Source organism: Poecilia formosa, unplaced genomic scaffold (assembly GCF_000485575.1).
Source record: "Poecilia formosa unplaced genomic scaffold, Poecilia_formosa-5.1.2 Scaffold60, whole genome shotgun sequence".
NCBI lineage: Eukaryota > Metazoa > Chordata > Actinopteri > Cyprinodontiformes > Poeciliidae > Poecilia > Poecilia formosa.
The window spans coordinates 2,381,356-2,404,073 of record NW_006799999.1 but is presented as its reverse complement, the minus strand read 5'-3'; the positions used below and the strand labels follow the sequence as shown (position 1 = coordinate 2,404,073).

At 37.1% G+C, this 22,718-nt stretch overlaps 1 protein-coding gene across 2 annotated transcripts in view; it reads left to right on the top strand.

The window, feature by feature from the left end:
- LOC103139398 (protein diaphanous homolog 3) overlaps window positions 1-22,718 on the top strand; it is a 154,115-nt gene that overhangs the window by 77,515 nt on the left and 53,882 nt on the right. For both annotated transcript variants that reach the window (XM_016672425.1, XM_007553989.2), the window contains 3 exons: window positions 3,864-3,988; window positions 7,072-7,236; window positions 14,147-14,282. In XM_016672425.1, coding sequence (XP_016527911.1) covers window positions 3,864-3,988; window positions 7,072-7,236; window positions 14,147-14,282 — 426 coding nt within the window. The remainder of the gene's footprint in view (window positions 1-3,863; window positions 3,989-7,071; window positions 7,237-14,146; window positions 14,283-22,718) is intronic.

The following is a 22,718-nucleotide window of genomic DNA, read 5'->3' as shown; positions in this document are numbered from 1 at the left end:
GCCAGTTGAGATGGCATAAGCTGAGCGGTGCTTTGTTTAAACTGATGGTGCAAAGCAGGCGACTGTTGAAAGCAACTAATGGGCTCAACCTGGTTAATTCATCTTAGAAATATACATATTACCTTTTGGCTGTAGAAATGATTCTCATTTGTTTTTTTTGTTTGTTTTTTTTTTTGGAAGAGACATTCTTGCATAAATTTTTACACAGCAAAAATATAGAAGTTCTGTTTCCAGCGTCTTGTTGCATTAAAGAGTCATTAAGGACTTATGACTCGACGACATTGACGTGGCTGTTTAATATGCTGTTCAAGCTCCGCTTTGTAGTTCCACCTCATGCCGTCTGAGTGATGAGCCGGAGGTTTAAAGTATATGGAAGGGGCTTTCTCCGCTACATTTCAGAGGCTGCTTTGCTCTTAAGAATTGCAGTATCGTGGATGTTTAGCATGTAGAATGTTTTCTATATGGGTCTCCCATCCACAGCCTCCGGCTCCATCAGTTTAGTCCCACTTGTCTGACAGGGTTTGGCCTCAGAGGGCAGATCTGCATTTCTACACTCTCCTAATTTCCATATATCAAAAGATGATCTATTGTGAACTTGTCTTTAATATGGCTCTTTGCGCAAATGCGTAGTTGTGTGCTCCTCTCTTTGTCTCATTTATTGCACAGCAGGTTGACAGAGTAATAAAAGGATGTCAATGGGGAATTTGACCTCTACAAATACTGCAATTATTATTCCTCTAAAACACCCTATATCTGTCTGCAACCTCTCTGGACTCCAGAGGCGTTCAGGTCCCATTGCCCATAAAAATCACTCACGCCTTAATGCTCAGAATGAGAAGGCAACAACAGCCTGGCCAGAGAGAGAATGAAACATCCACAAACACCACTTTGTCTTTTTTTCCCCACTCCTTGTATTTAGTTTTAGTCACAGGATGAGCCTTTAAATATCAATTCTTCAGTTCTGTATTTCAAACATATGTTTACATGGTAAACATGAATATCCTTTGCTTTGAAGGGCATTCGTTCCTGTTTAGCAGCACATTCCAGCTGCCACCATCGCTCTTCGAGTAGGTTTTCCTCCTGAAGCATATAGTTCTACGTTTGTCACCGCTCTGTCAGTCATTGTTCACATGTCTTTCCATGAGAGCGAGGCGCATCACAAAAGCCTGCAGATTAGCTTGTGAAGCAGGCAAAACAGGAGATCCCTGTCTGTTTTTGCTTTCTGTCTCGCCCTCCTTTGCTCTTTTCTCAGTCACGGCGTCATCTCACCGGGCTTTAATCATTTCTATTAACGGACTGGCTGTCTGGCAACCTTCCACTTTTCATTCTGCCCACACCTTATTCAGTCAAATTTGGTTGCCAGGTAATGCAGAGGATAAAAAGCGAACGGGGTAAAAAGCAGGTAAAGGAGCAGGCTGTTTACTAAAACTTTCGCTGTTTAATGACTGAAAATATCAACTCGCTGAAACATTTAATGAGAAAAAATATTAAATTCAGGCATCCAGTGAATAAACAGTGCATCTCAAAAGCATTATTAGCCCTTGAAATAGTTTTGTATTTTGAAATGTTTCAAACACAGAATTAAATATTCTGTTATTATTTTGTATGAAAGACTAGTGCGTGACAGCAAATACTTGTGAAGCAGACATTAAATTATTATAATTTTTTTTTCTTTTTACAAATTTAAATTGTAGTTGGTGGTGGTTTTGTATTAAACCTCCTGGAGTCAGTACTTTATAGAACCACCTTTGCTTTACTTTGGGCTTTTCGAGATGTCTCTACCAGCTTAAAATATTTTTGCTTTTTTTTACATTTTATTTAACTTTTCTCTTCTTTTACAGAATAGCTGAAGCGCAGTCAGATTTGCTGGAGGGCACCTGCGAATAGAACTTTCAGGTCTTACCATAAAAAATTATTAGTTACATCTAATAATGTCTGGTTATATTCAGGTCCAGTCTAACACATTCATATAGTTTAAATGAAAGCATTCCAGTCCATAGTTCTGCCCCTATATCTAGTGCCGTTGTCTCTAAGGAGGACCCCTGCCCTGGCCTCAGGTCATCTGAAGCCTCTGAAAATTTTAGATGAATATTAAACGTCTCTTCAGCAAGCAGCTCAGCGGCACAGAGGCGTGCTAATGAACTAATTATTTGATTAAGGTGGAGGTTGTGCTTGTAACATGAAGTAGTTACAAGCACAACTATTTTTTTTTTTTTGATACCATTAAAAGGATGGTATAAATACTTTTCCAAGGCAATGTACTTTAACATGTCTTAGTTAATTTTCCAGTTTGCATAATTATGATGTGTGAAAGGACAGATGGGTAACCGAGCCTAGTTTTAACTATGTGAAGGAGTACGGTATTTTCATATTGGGTGGATGGATTTACTGTCACTATAAAAATTATTAATCATTTGATTGTTTTAGCCAGGTTTTCTGTCTGTTGGTGTCTGTGTGTCACTAGACGCAGTGTGTTTAATGATGCTATGACACCCAATTAATGATCTTTACTTAGCCAAAGTATCTCTAGAAATCAATCTTCTCTTTTATAGGGGAAAAGTAATCATGAGACCATCACAGGCTTGCTGAACGGGTGTAATAAGAAGAATGTACTTTAGGTTTAAGCCTAGAAAAGGCACAATCTCTGCGGCACAAACAAAATATTGCTGAGGTATTTTGAATGGCTGCTCACAGGATTAAAACGTGCCAAAACACAGAAAAAAAAAAAACACAGAAAAAATGACATTTTTGCCAGGTCTTTTTTTTTTTTTTTTTTTAACCAAGGAAATGGTACACAGTCAAATTGTTGCTTAGACTGAAAACAAGAGGAAAAAGTACATTACAGAGGAGGAGAGTGTGCGAACAATTTGGCAAGTACATGTGTGGTATGATGTATTCACTGCTTTAAATTTAGTTTCCTTTACTCTCTAATCCTGTTGTTTCCGCTTTGTCATTTTTTTCTCAGTTATAAATGATGACAGAAAGTCCCACCTGCTCTTATCTCTGTGCCATCTAGAAACGTAAATGTGTTTGTTTATTTAGATTCTCGCCATTACCCACAATGAAAAGACTAAATCAACTCTCCTGTCATCAAAATGTGAAGAAAAATGGTTCAACATCAGCCTATTGCAGGCCTCTGTTTTTTTTAAACATTTAGCACAGTGGGTTTTCATCTCTAAAGGGGGTTTATGTCATGAAGTCAAAGAGAAGCTAAGCTACTCTCTTCTGTTTTTTTTTTTTTTCTTTTTCCGTAAAGCGTTTATTAGGATCAAGGGAAAAGTGAAACTACTTAAGATTAAGCAGCTTATGTTTTTTTGTGAAGCAGGGTTTAATCAGGGTAATTTAAGCCACATGCTGAATTCACTCACAAGCTAAACGTGTCAGGCATGACCAAGGTAACAGAAAGTTAGGTTCAGCCTTCGCCTGTCCTTTCCTGGTGTAAAATCCATGCACCTGTTGGTAGAAGCACATTCAAAGGATGAAAGACCTTGAAGCCTAATCATAATTTTCTTTTCAATACAGAAAGGGCATTCCACTTTTAGACAACCATGAGATGCACATAATAAGAAAAAGGGCTTTATACATGCTCTTATTTTCTGATGTATGTATTTTATTTATTCCCTCAACAATTCTGGCACCGAGTGAACCCATAATAATCGTGTTTTGTATGTGAGGCAGCTTTCTCATTCATTTTCTGTTATTTTGTGTGTGTGTGTGTGTGTGTGTGTGTGTGTTTTCCCCCAGACTTTTCTATTGTCCTGTTTTGCTTGCTTGTGTCTCCTCACATTATATCACGTTTGTTTTTGGTCCACCACCATAAATGTGCGTGTTTGTGGCTGAAAATATGTGCTTGTGTCTTTTAGTCTCTGCAGAGAATCTGGAAAAGAGCCTCAGGCAGATGGAGAGGCAGCTGCTGCAGCTCGAGAGAGACCTGGAGACTTTTTCCTCCACCGATGACCCTAACGACATGTTTCTCACCAAAATGGCTATATCCTTTTTTTTTCCACATTTATGCATATGCTTTATTGCTTGAGGGCAGTATACAATGTGTTAAATGCAAAAAATATTTAATTAATTAAATGATAAATGAGGTCAGATGAATATTGCTAAGATGCAATGAATTGGACTTACTCCAAGTTTCCACCATCACATCCTTTGAATATATAATGTAGTTTGTGTAGATTCTATTGGGGGGGGAAAAGATAGGAAGATAAGAATGTGCTGCGTCCTCAGCCTTGGTCACACTCGGTTTCCATTTCATTATCAATGATGATGTGCACAAGTAATGAGTACATCCCATTCCACAGTCAACTCACTATTCCAGCCTCTCCCTCAGCTTCTTTTCTTTTTCTTTTTTTTTCCAAAGGATTCTTAAGAGTGAATGCAACTTCAAACAAAAAGCAAAGGGTTGGAGGAGAAGATTTGGTGCTCCACTTTTTTTTTTTTAACTCTGGCAGTGACAGTAGACACTATTTATCCCTAAGGAGAGGTAATGCATTATGCTATTGAATTGTCATTTAATTATCCAGAAACAAAAGCGCTAACGCGTGGACAGAGTCAACACATTTCCGCTGCCCATTCGGGATACCTCAGTCCACTGCTGACAGCTGGTGTGCATTTGACAGCAGGGTAAATTATTCATTGTCTTCTGAGAAGGTTCTACAGGATCAGGCTGACAGCAACGACTCAGGCCAGGTGTGTTCAATAATACACTCTGTTCCTTGGCCCCTTCATGTAGTTTTGATCAACAGCCTTGGGGCTGGGGCACTGATGACTTGTGCTGAGGTAGTTAGCAGAGAACTTGAGAGCAACCCAGACAAAATGAATTTCAAGCAACTGTCACTGTTGTATTTTTGTTCTTGCATGGCGTGTCGAGGGGCTTAAAGGGGCAGTGTTATGTATTTTTCAGGTGCATTGCACAATAAAATAGCACTATCAAGTAACTATATTACCTCCAGTTATGAAAATACTGTATGCATCACAAATGCACACGGCATTTAAAATAAATTATTTAAAAGAAATTTGACTTCACAACGTGTTGCCTTGTAATTGGCCTCTGTCTCTCCAAGAAGTTCCTGCTTTTTCCGACACACAGCACGTCATCACAACAATGCATCTCCATTATGCCGTTTACAACTGTTCTTGGAAGCATTGGACTGAGAAGTAGTTTGTATGGTAACCATCTTGTGATCATTACTGAATGTCTTTCAGTTTTCAGTCAAAGCAAATAATGGTTTTCCAATTCATCTCAAGAAGTTTTTGTTATTGTTCAGAGTGAGCCTCTTAAAAAAAATGTTCTTTCTATTTAAAATGTATGGCAGGTGACCCTGCAGCCAATACGGTTTGAAGGAAACTCTCAGAATCATGAGTAGTAGTAACACATCTTTGTCGGGCCAAACATGAGAGGCTGCAGGACGTCTCAGGTGAAAACCTCCTTTTCACTTTTCGCCCCTCTTAAGTACACAGTCACTGGGTCATTGGGGCTGGTGTTACACATCTGAATCTGAGCTCGGGCTTGTAAAGGTGGCAGATCAGATCATTACAAAAACAGAACGGGGATGGAGAAATGGAGACTGAAGAATAATGGAACCGGGTGGGTGGCTGCGGGGAAGGGGTAAGTGGAAAATCTCGAGGGAAAGAAGGCCTCGAGATTGAGTTGCGGAGAGCTGCGGGTTTCTCTCGAACAGGAAAGAAGTCAGGAGATGGGGGAACAAAAAGAGGACAGATATTACACTCCACAACACTTATCACCCTCAACTCTTAGCTTTTTTTTTTCCCCTCTCTTTTCTTCTTCCTCCTACTCTGACCTCCCCAATTCCTTCCTTTCCTCACATTCTGGTTTGGACACATATTACTGACAAGTCGATCTGGGCGGAGAGCCTATCGAACAGCATTTATCCAGCTGTGAATAGGTAGTCTCATCGGCAGCCAGATTCAACTGAGGCCAAACCTCAAATAGGTCCATCAATTGAGCTATAATGAAGGTGCAAAATCAGAGCCAGAATGCTGCCCACACACACTTGTCTGACACCACACTCACAGTCCTGCTTCTTATCTGCCATTAGGTGACAGTGTTAGCCATTAGGTTGTTGATTGCGTATTCAGGATGTTTCAAGGAAACATAATCTGAAATTTTCAAAAATATGAAACTGACAGCAATGTGGATTTTTTTTTTTTTTTTTTGTAACGCTGCAGAAGCTTTGACTTTCAGCTCACAATGGTGAGCATGTGGAAAAGATAGACAGGAATATGCGTTTCAGAAATTATTTTAGAGGTGTGCGTGGAGTCAGACTTTCCTCCACAGTACTGCATGCCCTGATGGTTGGCACAGAGCTTTTCGGCGCTTTCGCTCCCACACTGACACCTCTGCGGCACACGTTGACAGAGCTATTACAATATTTGTCTCCTTCCACACACAAACACGCCAAAGACTGAGAAGCTATCCTTTTCCTTGCCTCACCTGGGTGAATTTGTGAAGATTTTTCAGTCAGATCCGGCAGGCGACTTAAAGCCATTGGAGGCTGCTGTAGTTATTAGGCTTTTCTTTAATAAGGGATCATTTCACTGCTTTAAAATCGCTTTGAGATGCAAAGACATGTTGGTGCTTAAAAGTTTTACATAGTCATTGTGAGCACATGTTGCAGCCTTTGGGTGGGCTTCGAAATGAAATGACACCCTCAGGAAAGTGAGAATTACTTAAATATTACATTATGCAGCAAAGCTGAGAATTTCCGTGTTTTCCGCATATTTGACCGCGCTACCTTTTGCTTAGCTTGAGTTTATGTTAGCGGTTATGTGTGTGAGATATATTAAGACACTTTGCCAGAAGCTGAACATTGATGGTGTAGGCTGCAGGGGTGCGAACACGCTGTGAAAGCAACCTGACAGACTGTATCCGAGCCACTAATGGCAACATCACAGTTTACATCTGACTGATTTCCTCACTTTCCTGAAAAACCGCAGCGAATGCTTTCGTCTTTGCTGTCCACCTACAGAATCCTCTGATCAGCACTTGATGAATACCCTAATATGTGATGGATGTCTTGTTGACCTTGACACACACCCCATTACAGCTTCAGCAAAGTGGCGCAGGAGCAGTATGGAAAGCTGGCGACCATGCACAGCAATATGGAGACCATGTATCAGAACCTGCTGCAGTACTTTGCTGTTGATCCCAAGAAGACGTCTGTGGAGGAGTTGTTCACCGACCTCAGCAACTTCCGTTCCATGTTCACAGTAAGTAAGCTAAATCAGACACTGGAGCAGTCCTTCGCATTTAGCTCCCCACTCCTTTTCTTGTAATGTTTATAGAGTTGTTTGGTTGTGATAAAGTATTTCCATTTTGAAAGCCTTTGACAAAACAATTCTTTACTCTAAAAGAATTTACTCAGTCAATACGTAACGGTGGCTCACTTTCTTTAGGTTGATTGCGGCTTCCTTAAGTTTCTACATTTTACTGAATTGTCCTGCTTGCATATGAGCATCAAACAATCCTAATCTTCAGCAGTATTGTGATGGATATGTAAAAAATCTGCTGTTACACTGTAATTATAAAAAAAAAAAAAAAAGGGACACAAACATTACTTCTTGTCTGATTCTATAACTTTAATATTCTGATATGCAGAGCAGAACAATGAGAGCCTTGCTTTGTTCACTCTCAACCAGAGCATTTATATTATTGCTCTGCTCCTCGGACTTATTTATGTGGTGCTGCTTTGAGGTCTGGATTTGTGCTGACCCACTGTGTTAAATCAGGGGGATTAGTAGCATAGGTCACTGGACATGACATAAATTAGTAGCTAATTAAGCGACTAAAGTTCTTGCACTGCCCCAAACTTAACATTTACCCTAAAGACACTAATGGATATCATGCCCTTTTTATACCGTAGAGATGTTTTTTCTTTTTTTTTCTTCTTTTAGTTGAGTCTTATTATCCAAATTTTTGGAAAATTTTTGTTCTCCCTTGGGCCAGAACATAAGCCCTCGGACTCCCCCTTTAGAATTGTCACAATAAATTGTATATACTTTTGCTCAAGTAAGCATGCAATAGAGAATTCATTCCCTTTTTTTAGTTTCAACATTGTAAAAATGGAACATCAGAAACTAGCCCTAATTTCTTCAGACATTTTAAGAGGCAATTATGCATAGACACATTGATTTATTCCCACAGCCTTAGATCATTTTTATGCTTGAAAGTTTCACAGTTGAATGTTAATGTTAATGATAAAAATGTGTTGATGTTTAGTTGTTTTTTTTTTCTTTAATACTTGCATAGGTTAGTTTGATGTAGATCTGAATTAACAACATATAAATAAATTAACAAGAAGACCTATGTATTAACAATGTAAAATTTTAATCAGCTAATTAAGTGTATAAAATTGAACCAGATCTTTGGCTTTGGTTTCAGCCAGTTAGTGCCATCTCTTCGCATTGTGTCCTGCTTTAGCTTTTATGCTCTGACCAAACATAACGGTTAATGACTCTGCTTGTGAAAGGTGAACAAGCCAAGTGTTATAAAGACCTGCATTATAAGATCAACACTCCCAAAGTAGCTATTTATTTCCCTGTGATAGGTCAAGGCACAAGCAGCTTACACCCTCAGCATTTCGTACAAATTGTCACATCACACAGACATGTCTTGGGAAATGCCATGGCCAGGTCAGAGAACACAGCCATACAGTAAATCTCCGCATCGTAACCTCTCGGTCAAACCTGTGTCAGCATATACCCCGCTGTGCCAAGGCCCATGCTAATAGCTTTGTGCTGTCTCCAGTCCTAACCCCAAAGCAAACTGAGCCCTTGAATGTGTGTATTAAATTCATAAAGCATGCGTTCTTGTATAGTTTGTTAATGCCGTTTCATTTGGGCAGTTTTTATAGGAGGAGCTGCTCAGTTTGGTTTTGTTTGCACACGAAGCGCAAAGACATACACATACTTGTGCACGCATGCAGCAAGTGCAGTCACCCGTAGGAAGAAGACCCAGGGCGAGGCCCGCACATCTGACAGAAATCCAATTGAGCGTATCTAATAGTGGACATCCAGGAGAGGAGGATGGTGAAGCAGACCTGTAGTGATGAAGAAAAGCAGAGGGCAGTTATCTTAGTGAGCTAGTAATTTTTTTTCTTTCTCTCCTTCATTTAAATAATATATATATTTTCAAAATCTAACAGAATATCTATATATAATGTGGTAGCATTCATTTCATGTTCATTAAAGAATGTCTTGACAAAAGAGAGATTAATGAATTTGAAGTCAGAAAATACATGTTTTTTTTTTTTATTTCTTCATGAAAATTACAAAATGCTCAAAAAGTCTTAAAATATTGATGAATGCAAATCAGGTAAGCAGATTTGCCAGAAGCTTGGAGAACTTTCTCCAATTTCTTGGTCAAAAATGACCAGTGACCAATTCAGAACGACATTAAATAATAAGTGCAAAATTGTACTAAGTGTTTTAACTTGGGTCCTTTTTTCCCACTAGCTCAAAGTGTAACAAAATCGGAGTTGGTGCAGACAACGCAGTTAATGATGCATCCTAAATCTAATTTAGTGAAAGTCCTGCTGCTATGACTACTGTGGCTCTAAAGCACAAATAAGGACAGGGACACCTCCACCTTGTAATGCAGGAAGGTTTTACCACATGGCTGCATTCAGTTTGAACACCTGATTACTCTGCTCTGCTTTATGATGCCTGGCGTGTGCGGCTCAGCTATTCAGACCTCCACCTTGAGAGCAGAGATGAGAAAGACTGATGCAACTTGATTACCATATATTTATTGTCCTCACATCTGCACATTATCATTGGGTGTTGACTACACATCTCTTGTCTAAAGGTTGTAACCCTAAAAGGCAATATGCACAACAACATAAGATACTAGGAAGAGAGCAAGAGGGCAAACATTTACCAAAGTGCACCAGCACTCTCATTCTGCTTATAAAAGGTGATAAAAAAAATCTATCTTTACAAGCTTTGAGAAGGAAACATGTTTTTTTTTTTTTTTTTTTTTTTTTCTCAGCAGTATTGGACTAAAATGATGAATGGCAGATGATTTGAGAACTTTGGATAGTTAGATCATCAAGTAACCCATGTTAACTTAAGGAAATTCTGTGGTTGGTCATTGTATGAAATAATAGTCTTTGAGCATCACATAATGAGAACCACTCACTTACAAAAAGATGTGGGTATGTGAGGAATAAAATGGAATGAAATGGAAAATGCAGTGTGTTCCCAAAAGAATTTAACTTTAACAACTCAAACTCCTTGCATTAAATCATTTTCCAGTTGCTAATCTTCGAAGCTGCTCAAAAAATGAAGATGAACATTCAACCTTTAGTGCAGTACAAAAACCCTAGGTCTAATCATTGGGCGCTATCTATCTAGTTAGAGGACAGAGACAAGTTGAACGATTAAGATACACAGTGTAACCAATGACTCATTTTTCTTAATAAATAAGTGACGATGTGTAAAATCTTTGACAAACTGTTTGAATAAGGGTTCTGTGTCTCTCTTTAAGGTCATAATTCTTTAGAAGGTGGGGAGCACTAAAGCACTGAAACATTTTCAGAACTAGCAAGCGTGTGTAGGTGTGAGCTGGTCCTAATTGTTACTGAAAATCTATTCAGTTTTAAATGACTCCTCCGTCACCTTCTCTTAGTGTTTGCCTCTGCTTTACTGTACCAAATCGGTTTCTCGTTTATTGCATAGTTCTCGTGTGAAGAAATTGTTGCCATGAACAACCAATAGCCATTCCATCATTTCAGAGATAAATTTATGACACAAAGGCCTTCATTTAAAAATAGTTTAAAAGAGAGCTCTGAATAGCTTCAATCACAGTAATTTGGCATTCATCTTCCTCATGTCCTTTGAGCTGTAATACCTTCCTTTCAAACTGGAGACTGTCATTTGCATTTTCAAACCCCTTCTACAAACTGCACTGAGAATGTAACTTATTTTATTTTTGTAGGTGTGTAAACATTTTAGGTTAAAATCTAAATTCTAAAATTTACTAAACCTCCTTGACCTCATTATGGAAAATTGTTAGAATTACTAGCTTTGTACATATACATATTTCCACAGTTCTTGTTCATAAACCCTTTTAGGTCCTATCAGTTTAGAAAGGTAGTATTTTGAATAAAGCAGAGCTAATCAGAGGGTCAGATAGTCGTGTCTTGACCAGGTTAGCCAGAAGCTCAAGTTATATAATATCCCTTAGCATGATGCTGCCACAACCATACTCTTTTACTGAAACCAAATCAAGGCTTTCCCCAGAAAACTTGCTAAGCCCAGTGGTTGGGTGATGGGGCAGTCGTTCATCCAGCAGCCTGTCATGTTTTTGAGTTAAAAAATGTTGAAAGTTGACAGAAAATTTGAAAATATCACTTGATATTTATGTGTTATTGAAAGATTGGAAGATTAATACCTGAACACTAACTATAAAGTCTTTTAAAAAAATGCAAACATTTTAAAAAGATTTAAATAAATAAGCAATGCTTAGCCTGGTGGGGGCACAAGTAAAGCCTGGTGGCCCGCCAGGCTTATAAAACACTGGGGGAAACCCTGCAAATAAAGATCTGCTCCTCAACCGTAGACGGGTCACATTCCAGGGAGATGTTGGCTTCCTGCAGTGGTGCCGTCAGATTATTCTCCTCAGTTTCTCTGATACTCTTATCAGTATGTGACAGTGTTCCCCGGCTGCAAGTTGCTTTAAATAAAATGGCGTAATAAATCTAATTAGCAGTAATGTTTGTGATGCTGATAACCATGCTCATTACTGTTAGTTAAGTTAAACACAGACTTTGTAGCATGCTGATATTAAGACTCATTCCCGCATGACTTGTGGTTTAATAGAAGCTTGTATGTCATTATACCTTATTTAAAGTGTCAGGTATAATGATGGGAACATTTTAGAATCCTGATTACACACTTTGTCGTAAACTATTATGAATCTTCAAGTTTGGAATTGCATGGAGAAAAAAGAAAAATCCAATTTTCGACTGTTCCACAAAGTGATGAATAGCTCTGCACCAAAGTTTACAGAGTTCTTTATTTACCTACGCTCCAGCTTTCTGCCAAGTTGTTTCCAATTCTCTGTGGTATTTTTTTTTTTCTTTTCTGTGCTCTTGATGATAAATGGCAGAGAGCACCTATATTCATCTTTAAAATTTTACCTTACTGCTTTATAAGAGGGACAGGGAGCACAGTGCTTTTAGGTCAATCTGCTGATAAAAAAAAACCTACAGTTAACATGTAAAGGAGCCCATATTGTGTAGATATTTAACAGTATGCATTATGCAATAGCTGATTTACTCACCTCAGCTTTAGAAAACACAGTTTTGAAGTACAGGTTAAGGGCGGTAATTTGTAAGGTTTATATGTTTTGTTCAGGTTGCAATTTCTCTGCATTTCAAGTGGCTTATTGACGTTATACTGATCACACTGACCTGTTTCTGAATTCGAGTTGACTGCCATTTCTAACAGTGGTCACTTTGATCCAGTCGTATTTGGAGATTGTCAGCTGGCATCAATAAACAACTATCCCTTTTTAAATGCGCCACTTAAATTTTTCTGTATATTACAGTAGAGTGTTAAAGCTTGTGTTTATGTATTTTCTTTTACTGTACATCCTTTTATGTAGTCTTAGTGTCATTATTATGCTTTTTTGGACGTGCCACTCACAATGGTCTGTGTGACTACAGCAGGAGGGGCGACTCAGGGGGAGGAGTCGGATGTTAGATGAAAACCCAGACCTCCTCGCTTTCAATGACAGGCTATTGATCAGGATGGCCACCACTCTATTAAATCATATGCAGTATATCTCTTGCTGGGGGATTATTGAGCTATTGACATTGTAGAAATTTAACAATGGAGATTACAGAGCCTGTTTCCTCTTTGGTTTGATGTATGGCGTTTATCTTCTGTATCATTCTGCTTGGACAGGTTGGATTTAGAAGTGCTCGTGTAGCATGTCTTGCATTATTTTGCAATGTCATTTTACTTTACACTCACACAAAGGCCTCCAGCTACCAGCAGCTGAATGCATACTTATTACATAAATATTTTTATTTATGGAAATACTATTCAGACTTCAACATTCAACTATGTATATATATATTTTTTTATTCAAAACCATTTTGTTCCAATATAATTGAGATTTAGCTCTATCAAAGGCTAAACGTGCTTTGAATAATTTGTCAAATTAGAATTATAGTTTAAAGTAAAACTAAACTACAAAAATCTTAATGTTATTTATGTACTGTAGGTATGTTAATAGTTAATTAAACTCACAACTAAAGAGCTAAATATATAGATCGATGATTTCTACATGTTATTGAGATATCTATATTGTAAGATTTATGAAAATGTTCATAATTAATTAAAGATACAATAATTTGTTTAATATATGCATCTGCAAATGTATACAACTAAATATTTGTTTAACAACGTATTTATTGAATAGAAGTACTGTCTAACATTGTAGGTGTTTTTAGTGTCGACACTAATTTTTTGGTTACAGAAAATAGTCAGGAGTGTCAGAGGGGTTTTACACTCACACAACCTTAACAGAATAAAGTGTTTACATTTGCTGCACAGTTGTAGTTACACTTTTGAAAGTTACCTCTCACTTTATCAGCATTGCAATTACAAGTTCCCACATTAGCAACCAGGTGAGGATGAACATGTTGTTAATCTCTAAACGTCGGAACAACAGTTTGTTCAGCAATTTATTTTAAACCATTAGCCTATAAGTGAGTACCAGGAAGGATGTTGTTGCCCCTAAAAATAAGGGTTGGAGACAACAATGTAGAAATGCAGCTGTGGGATTCCTTTGCGCAACAGGATTGGTTGTTTCGTCTATAAAAGGAGCCAGAGGCAAAATGCAGGATTATTATTCCAGCAGTCCTATGACGCTCTGGCGTCTGGAGCCTCTGTTGTGAAGCCATTTTATGTCTGCCAAGACCACAGTGACAGTTCACCTCAGAAGCGTCATCTGACTTTAATAGTGCCTGATAAAGACGTCTGTGCGGTTTGACAGCTGCCTTTGCCTTTGACGGGGCCTACACTACTGTAATTAACCCAACTTAGCAGTCTGTCATGTTTTCTCTTTCTCCATCTTTTCATCACTTTTTTTTCCCCCCTTCCTTTACAGCAAGCACTGAAGGAGAACTATAGGCAGAGGGAGTTGGAGGAGAAGCAGAGGAGAGCACGGGCCGCAAAGGAGAAGGCTGAGCGTGAAAAGCAGGAGAGACAGCAGAAGAAGAGGAGGTTACTGGAAGTCAATGCAGGTAAAGACTGTTCAATTTACTTTGCCTGTCAACTCCTCGCAAAGATAAGGCCTTTACAGAGAGCTGTGTGCCAAATCAATCTTGTTACAAATGGTGTTAGAGATCATTCAAATACAATGACTCTCATTTATCAAACAAACAAACATGTCTCATTTTAATGGATTACAGGAGACATCTGTTTTCTCACAATGCACTGTTTGTCTTCTGAAGAACAAAAAGCCGCATCCGTAGAAAATAAATGTGTGTGTAATTTGATTGATTGCACATAATTGTACGTAGACATTTTTGCTACTTGTGTCGTTTAGGGCCAGCCGAAGCACTGTGCAGGCTGGTACATGCCAGATTAACCCATTCACACATTTTATACAGTGAAGGTCAAACCACTGACCTTCCAGTTGGTGGAAAGCGTACTTCATCTTCTGAGTTATAAACGGTTCATAAGGTGGGATTACACATTAAAAGGAAGAAATTTGAGTGTAAATCACACTGTCCGCATCTTTCAAATAACAAAATTCTGATCTAATAATTTTTTCCAAGTGTATTTACAAGACATGAAGAGAAGAAGACATTTTTAGATGTTAGGTGCTGTCCGTTATACAGTCATGATCCAAGGATCCTCTAGTGTGATACTGGGTTTATAATTCTGTTTATGATTAAATAAAAAATATCTTTTGAAGAAATTATTGTGAAGCAACACAATAATTTGTGTAGCTTCACAAACAAATTATTGTGTGAACTAGGATATATGTGACAACCCTAAACAACATCTGAACAACAACATGCACAGATGCTGAAGCATGACAACACACTAAAAACAGCTGATTCTGTTTAATAGTGCATTTATAAGCCAAAAATCCAACGTCGGGCCAACATTAAAGATTAAAGAGAAGAATTAAAGAGAAGTTCAACCATCATAAGAAAATTCACACATTGCAGGTTATTGGGTCTAAAAGAAATAAAATACAGTCTGATGGAAAGCTTTGTTAAATTATCCACATGTATAGATTTGTCAGATCTGTTTCAGATAAATCTTAATAGAGGCTGGAAGCTTTGCTAAGAAAAGAGTAACAGCTGTAGGGAAAAAAAACACAAAGCAACAAAAACAAACACACAAAAAAAAAAAAAAAAATCCAACAAATCATGATTGGTAGCTTATCAAGTGCAGTGGTTTAAAACAATTATGCAAAGAAAAGTAGGTCAGAATTTCTCCACCGCAATGTAAAAGTTTTTGCCAGTGATTGCAGGCACTTCATGGCTGTTGTTGCCACCAATTACTTTTTCACACAGGGTGAATTTGATTTTGATGGCCTTTTTCCTGAAATAAAAATCATTCAAACAGCTCTTTTGTGTAAATATGTAGGAGAACAAATACTATTTCAGGGCATCAAATATCTGCTGGTGAAAGTTGGGCTTCAGTCTTCAAAAAGGTATTGGTGCTGTAATGTTGCTAAAATGACAATTGATGTTAATATTTTTGTAAAGGCATTTTATTGACCAATAGAATGTTGTTTTCCCCTAGTTTTTAGGTGTGACTCAAAATGCAACAAAATGGCAATAACGTGACCAAAAGGGGAGGAGAAAAAAAAAAAAACTTTGGCATGTGGTGAAATTACACTTGCTTTATGATAATCTTGATTTTACATTTCACTATTATAACACAAAACTGCAGAACGATGAACTTACTGAACACCCCACCTTTCTCTCTGGAAGATTTTCTCTAGCTTTTGGCTGAGAATTTGCGTCTACCTGCTAGTTGTTTTTTGCCCTGTTTTGCTTTGGAAAGCCAGAAGCTAGTTTGATGCCAAATCCAAGGCTGGCAGACCAGTTGTATCAGGCAGAGAGGCCTGAACGAGTATTTAAGGTTGAAAATATCCTATGCCAGTCAATTTAGCACTCCCGTGGAAGTTAGTGAACAGGTCAGAGTACTGTTGTGGCCATACTGTCCAGTCAAACCATGCCACATCTTGGCTACAACATAAAAATAAACATCTGCCTTGTTTCTGTTTCATTTGGACATCCTGTATCAACTGCCATTCGGCACAGATTGACTGAAGCTCCACTCCGATTGGCTTTTATGTCACAGTTGAACTTCAAATTAGCATTTTATTGTACTGCTCAAGTCCTACGGCAGTCATTTAGTCAGTATCTCTTGATCTTTATGTTAATTTCTTACCTTATATAAGCGAAGCACAAACTTTATTAGCACCAACTTCTGCATTTCCGTCAAATCTTTTGATTTGTCGTATCGTAATCGTATAATTGCAACTTTTCTTTAATCTGGAAATGAAAAGTTTTAATAATTACTGCCTCATTTTTTTCAGTAAGTCAACAATATTTTGGAGAAGCTAGTTTAAGCAGATACACAGGATAAACAGACACAAAGATTTTTTATGCATGGGTTAGGATACATTTACTGTTTTCCAGTTAAATTAATTCAACAAGACAATTTAATATTAGTTGGATATGTCTTTAAAAAAAAAAAAGCTGCTGTCGATCAGTTATAGACTTAAGAAAAGTATTTTTGTGTAAAACTTGGTTATCACTGGTACAGTTTTCTTTCTTTTTTTTGTATACAACAGGATGTATTTTTTATTATGGAAGTGTGTGCACATTTATATCTAACAACTTTGGATTATTACATTCTTAGAATGACGTACTCTATTTGGTTGATTATTAGAATTGAGTATGTTATATTATTTCTTTGCATGTAATTTGATGATGGACTATGATAAAAGCTATTATAAACCTCCAGAGGTTGCATGTTATTTTATTTATTTATTTTTTTTTTTTTTCAAATTTTGGTTTGACATTCTGTTGTTTTTTAATGTGCACAATTAAAACAAACATCTTCTTTTATAATTAAATGAATTGAAGAATAAATTGGTATACAATAACTGTACATTTTCCATGTCTAACATGGTGATGTTAGTTCTTTGTCTTGACTCAAGGCTTTGATGGTTTTTCATATTTAAGAACACAGTTACCTTCAGTTTTTGGAATAAATTTTATTGAAATTTTATAAACCTTTCTCTGACCTTAAGCAAAATGCAGCATATTTGACGTAAAAAGACCCCAATATAAAGCACACACGTAAGGGATCAACAAAATGATTAGAAAGAAAAGACCCTGTTTTCAAGTGCCTTAGTCAGAATCCTGACCTTCATCCAACTGAGTTGCTATGGCATAACCTTAGGTGGGCTATTTGACATTATCAAGGCGTCCCAGAAATACAAGTAAAAAGAAACGGCTTTAAGGAAAGAATGGTCCATAAGTCCTCTTTATTGTTGTGAAAATCCCAAAAGCAGCTATAGAAAAGTGCTTCTGAAGGTTGTTTCTGAAATATGCGCCTCTATGAATTACTAAACTCAGTATGTCACCTGTTTGTCTGCCTCTTTTGTGAGTGAAACGTTTTCTTATAAAAGAAAACAATAGCCAAATACATTATTTGTGTATTATTTGTTCAGCCAGATTGTGTTTGTCCATGTATAAGACTCAAGTCAGCATGCATTGTGTGGATAATCAATTCCAAAATCCTGGCGAATGGAAAGAACTCAAAACTCTTGCTCCCGTCGGCCACTATGGATTGAGTATAAACTACTTTGATTTCCATTGACTGATTATTAGAGCTTTCAAGTTGTCAGCTTGAGGTATTGCCTTTGAGGTTAATTATGCACTTTAACATTTAAGGCATATGAAATAATGGGTATCCAAGATTTTCAGTGGGGGTTTTTTTGTTGTTTTTTTTGGTTACATTTTCACATATAAATGTTGCATGACTTGAGTCGACCTCAAATCACTCAGATTTGACTGTTTTTTGACGGAGCAGCGATGAGAACTTTTGATTAGATAATGTTGCTTGAAGCATCCAATCAAAATGCATTCAGTGAATGCAGATGTAACAAACATTTATTATTTATACTGGTTATATGTTGAAAAATTCTCTGATGATTTTGTAAGCTATTTGAAATCTATGAAGTTGCAGCCAAATGCCCAGAGAAACCTGCCTTTGATCTCAAGACCAGAATCCAAATTACCCTGAAAAAATGATGATATACCAAGCTTTTCAAGCCGTGTCTTAACAACAGTTTTGGTGAACCATAGTTAGATAAACTGCTTTGTTCTGGAAATACCCGGTGTAAAATTAGGCTGTCAGCATTTTGTAATTGTATTTACCATCACAAATTTTCCTCATCAAATAACGTCTTTGTTATGTTAGTTAGTTTACTGTCAACTACAATAATAATCTGATTTCAGCACTGTAAACCAATGAAATAAACCAAACCACAAGGGAATTTATTCTTTATTGGCAGTGTCAAAAGTAAGATTTTATAACTTTTATAACATTTTTACATAACTGACTGTTTCAAATCAGTTAAAAAAATATCAGATATTCACATATTGTAAATGTTAGTATGAGAAGCAAAGTTATTAAAGATGTTTCAGAAGATTACAGATGTTGCGGCCGTCTAGATTCCAAAACCAAACATTTCCAACAAAGGCCGTGGGTGACAACAGGTGGTTTGATTTTTGCACACACTTCCGACTTGATTGATTGAAAAAAATACATGTGCTTTAATTTTTGTAAAAATATCGACAAAATAATTACTAAAAATATTTTACAGTTGAGTTGAAAACAAAAGCTAACTTAATCTGACATTTCAAGTTCAAATGGTAGTAAAAAAATAAATCATTTTACAAAAACCTCACGTCATCACACCGGACATTTGCCAAATAATGTACCTCCACCAAATCAATGGGAGGGTCTAATAATTACCAACGAAAACTAAACAATTACAAAAATTAATTACAGATTTTGGTTCTAAACTAACTTAAATATATATTTAACTGCCCAAAGAAGAAAACTAAATTGTTAGAAATTACAATTCACAAAATTTTGCATAAATGGCCACAACAACAGATATGTTGTTAGTATTTGACAGAGGTTTCTTCTATCTGTTTTGTGTGAGATTTTTTGTATCCCTCCACAAGCTTCTCACAATAGTTTGGTGGAAATTTGGCCCATTGTACCTGAGTGAAGTAGTATAATCATTAGTCACGTAGATGAAGACACACTCACCAGCTTTAAGTACCATCCTCATAAGGTCTTTTGCTGTTGTCCTGAGGTTGATTTGCATATTTCACACCAAAACATGTTTGTCTAGGCTGGTATTTGTACGGTTTGAACAGACAAACAGGACAACTTCAGACACTGAGAAACTCTATTGAGGGAGAAGCCAGACCTTTTTGTGTTCCACAGCTCTTTTTCTGATGTATTGGCTGATTTTCTTGAATTTTCAATGATAAAAGGAGAAGTGTGGCATAAGTGTTGCCTAAAAATAAACCCCACAGCTGTCTCCATTTAACATGAAGGTTAATTAGAAGCTTACAAAGTCACGACATTATCATATGACCTTTCCCTGTTTTAGTGTATGTAAACTGAATGTGAAGAAATTCTCTAAAATCTTATTTTTGCTCATTGTCCTGGCATGGAAGATAATTTTTTTTAAATCATAACTGACATAAAACATACAAAATGTGATTCTGATTTGGCGCTAAACAGGAAATGAACGGTTGTTTTTTTATACAATGCAAATATCTGGTTCTGAATGTGTTCCATGCGCACATATGTACAGATACATATGCATACAAGGGCAGATTGGATGAACTAAATTTGTGATTGAGAGTTGGCTCTTCACTGTCAGCCTAGGACAGGATTTACTTAGTCCCTCTCAAACACACTCCCTCTGTCTGTCTCTCAGCCTATTTATTAACTAAAGAGCTTTCTCTTTGTTTGTCGGGAAGGATTGTCCTCAATGGAGATTTTCTATGTAATCATCTGATTATCCATCAATTCCCTAAAAAGCCTCCGAGAGGCTCTGTATCCACATTATGCTGAAGGGCACAGCAATGAGAGACAAGAAGGGAAAGGGGAGGGGTTTCAGGAGGTAATGATCAAAATGGATTTTTGCTTCCTTACCTGCGACAAGTATCTGCATTTATTTTGGTTTTAGTTTTGCCTGCTTATGCATTCTTGAAATGTAAGACCATTCCCGCTTCATTCTCATTTTCCAACACCTTTTACCTGCCAGCCTGAGCTTCTACATACACTATAATGTGCCGCCTGGATTTGCCATCAGTGTGTTCAGGCAACTTGAGAGAGAGGGAGCGTCAGCTTGTGTGCATTTGCATAGAGCCCTATGGAGATTGAAATTCAGATTGAATAGGTGTTTTTTCCTCCTCCTCAAGCTGTGCCTGGCTTGTGTATGACAAATCTGTTGCATTAACTCCCAGGGTAGGCCAGGAGCAGAACTGTTTGTGGAGCGACAAATTACACATCAGAGCTTTATTTAACATTCTCTACATGGCTACAAGCGATGAACTATTAAGATGTCAAATAGAAGAACAGCACGACATGCAACAATGCATGCAAGGATGCTAAAAATATTCGAGGAGCATGAGAAAAATGAGCGAAAGGAAAGGTCCATTCAAGAAGCGGCATCTGTGATGCTTTCGGAAGCGTAAGGTAGAGAGGCTCATGCATTCATGTGTGAAATGGAAAAAAAAAAGCTGACAAGGTATTAAATGGCAGCTTTGAAATTAAGAAAAGAACAAGATAACAAGAGTCTGTCAACAGATGAGATTTATTAAATGTCTTTCTTCATTTTAATCCACAATGTACTTACGTCCGTTTTTCTCTCAAAAAGTAACCCGTCTAGTAACAAGCCATGTTAATAAATACAAAACTGACTAAATCTTCCAGTTAAACAAAATCCAAATACTTTAGTCAAACACTGCAAAGCCACTTGTTTTGTTTTCCTTCGAAATGTGTGAGAAATGTTTGAGGCTTATCCAGCTTTCGAAGACATTTACAGATTTTAAACAATTGAACGATTTCTTCTCATTTACATTTCACAAGTCATTTTCATTTAGTCTGACTAAATTAGAAATGCCACATTTTCCAGCATGGCTCTTTTTTACCCCATTATCAAACCGGTTCTTTTAACCTTGGGTGTTTTCTGATGCCAATGCAGTCTAATACACCACAAAAGTACAAAAAATAAATAAATAGATAAATGAAATAAATATAAAATGGATGAAAATAATAGAGTACATTTCATCAGTATTGGATAGACTACATTAATATTATTTGGCCTGGGGTCAGCTTTTTAATTTTATTTTACCGACAGGAGTTGGCGCAAGACAGGTGCTTCATCATTTAATCTACAATAATGTTCTAACAGCTCGTCGCCTAAAATACTTATGTAGCTTCAGCATTTCTATTTCTGAATGTGGAAGATATTTGCGATGAGATGGAGCTTCATTCGTCAACAAACTGTTCTGCTCCTCCTGTAAATGTGTAGTGTTTTGATATGACCTGTTGACAGTTTTGCCCATTAAATATGTCAGTACTGTCCCAGTTAGTTGTGTTGCAGACAGAAAAGTTTGTCCTGCCTTGAAAAATTTCCGCTTTGCTTTAAGTGGTATTGATTTAAAAATGTGTTGTATGTGGGGCTCACTCCCACACAGTGTAAAGAGATGATCAAATGATGTGGCAGACAATACAGCCTCTTTCATATGAACATCATTGCATCATTGGACTGTTTGGGAATATCCTAAATTATTAGTTAATAAAACTTTACACGGTCAAAGTTTCAAGCCATTATTTGGTGAAAATGTCTTATTTCATTTCTAACCAAGAGTATGGATTTACAAGCAGATTGTGTTCTGAAGAACCCTTGAAGTTTAATTAAATTTAGATCTAAGTTCAGTCGGCAAGGACCTTTTTGTGTGTGTGTTGGCTTGTTTTTGTTTTTCCTTCATAGTGCTGTCCCAGTCTTTTATTATGTGACGTATTGTTTTAATGTATTTGTAGCACATTGACAATAAAATCTAAATCAATCAACCAAATGAAAATGTAAATTTGAAAATAATGCGAACAGCGTAAAATGCAGCTGTGCAAGTCACACATGGAAACGTAAGGCAGCGATTTAAAAATCATGGCAGCGCAAGATTCAATCAAAACAGCTCGACAACTCTGTTGGTGCAGCTTACCTAAAAATCACTGACAAATACATCAACAGCAGTTATCAGGAGTTGAGTTTTGAGTTTAGTTGAGGGCTGAAACATTTTTGCCTCAGTTTAATAAATGGGATTTTAACTCTGAATAATTAAAGATGTTTTCAATTTCTTTCTTCCTTTTTCTTTTTTTTTTTTTTTGACAAAGGTCTAACAAAAATGCAATAGGACATTTTCTTATTACTGTGGTGATAGTGATCAGATGCAAAGTTCAGGTGCTGTTGAGTTCGTCCCCGTCTTCATAAAAAATGACTTGCTGCTTGTTGGCAATATATCAGTTAAGTCCAATAAAAGGTATTCACTAAAGTAGAAGAAAGACCGACTGTCTTTTTGTACCATTTGTCTTCCAAGTGTCTCAGA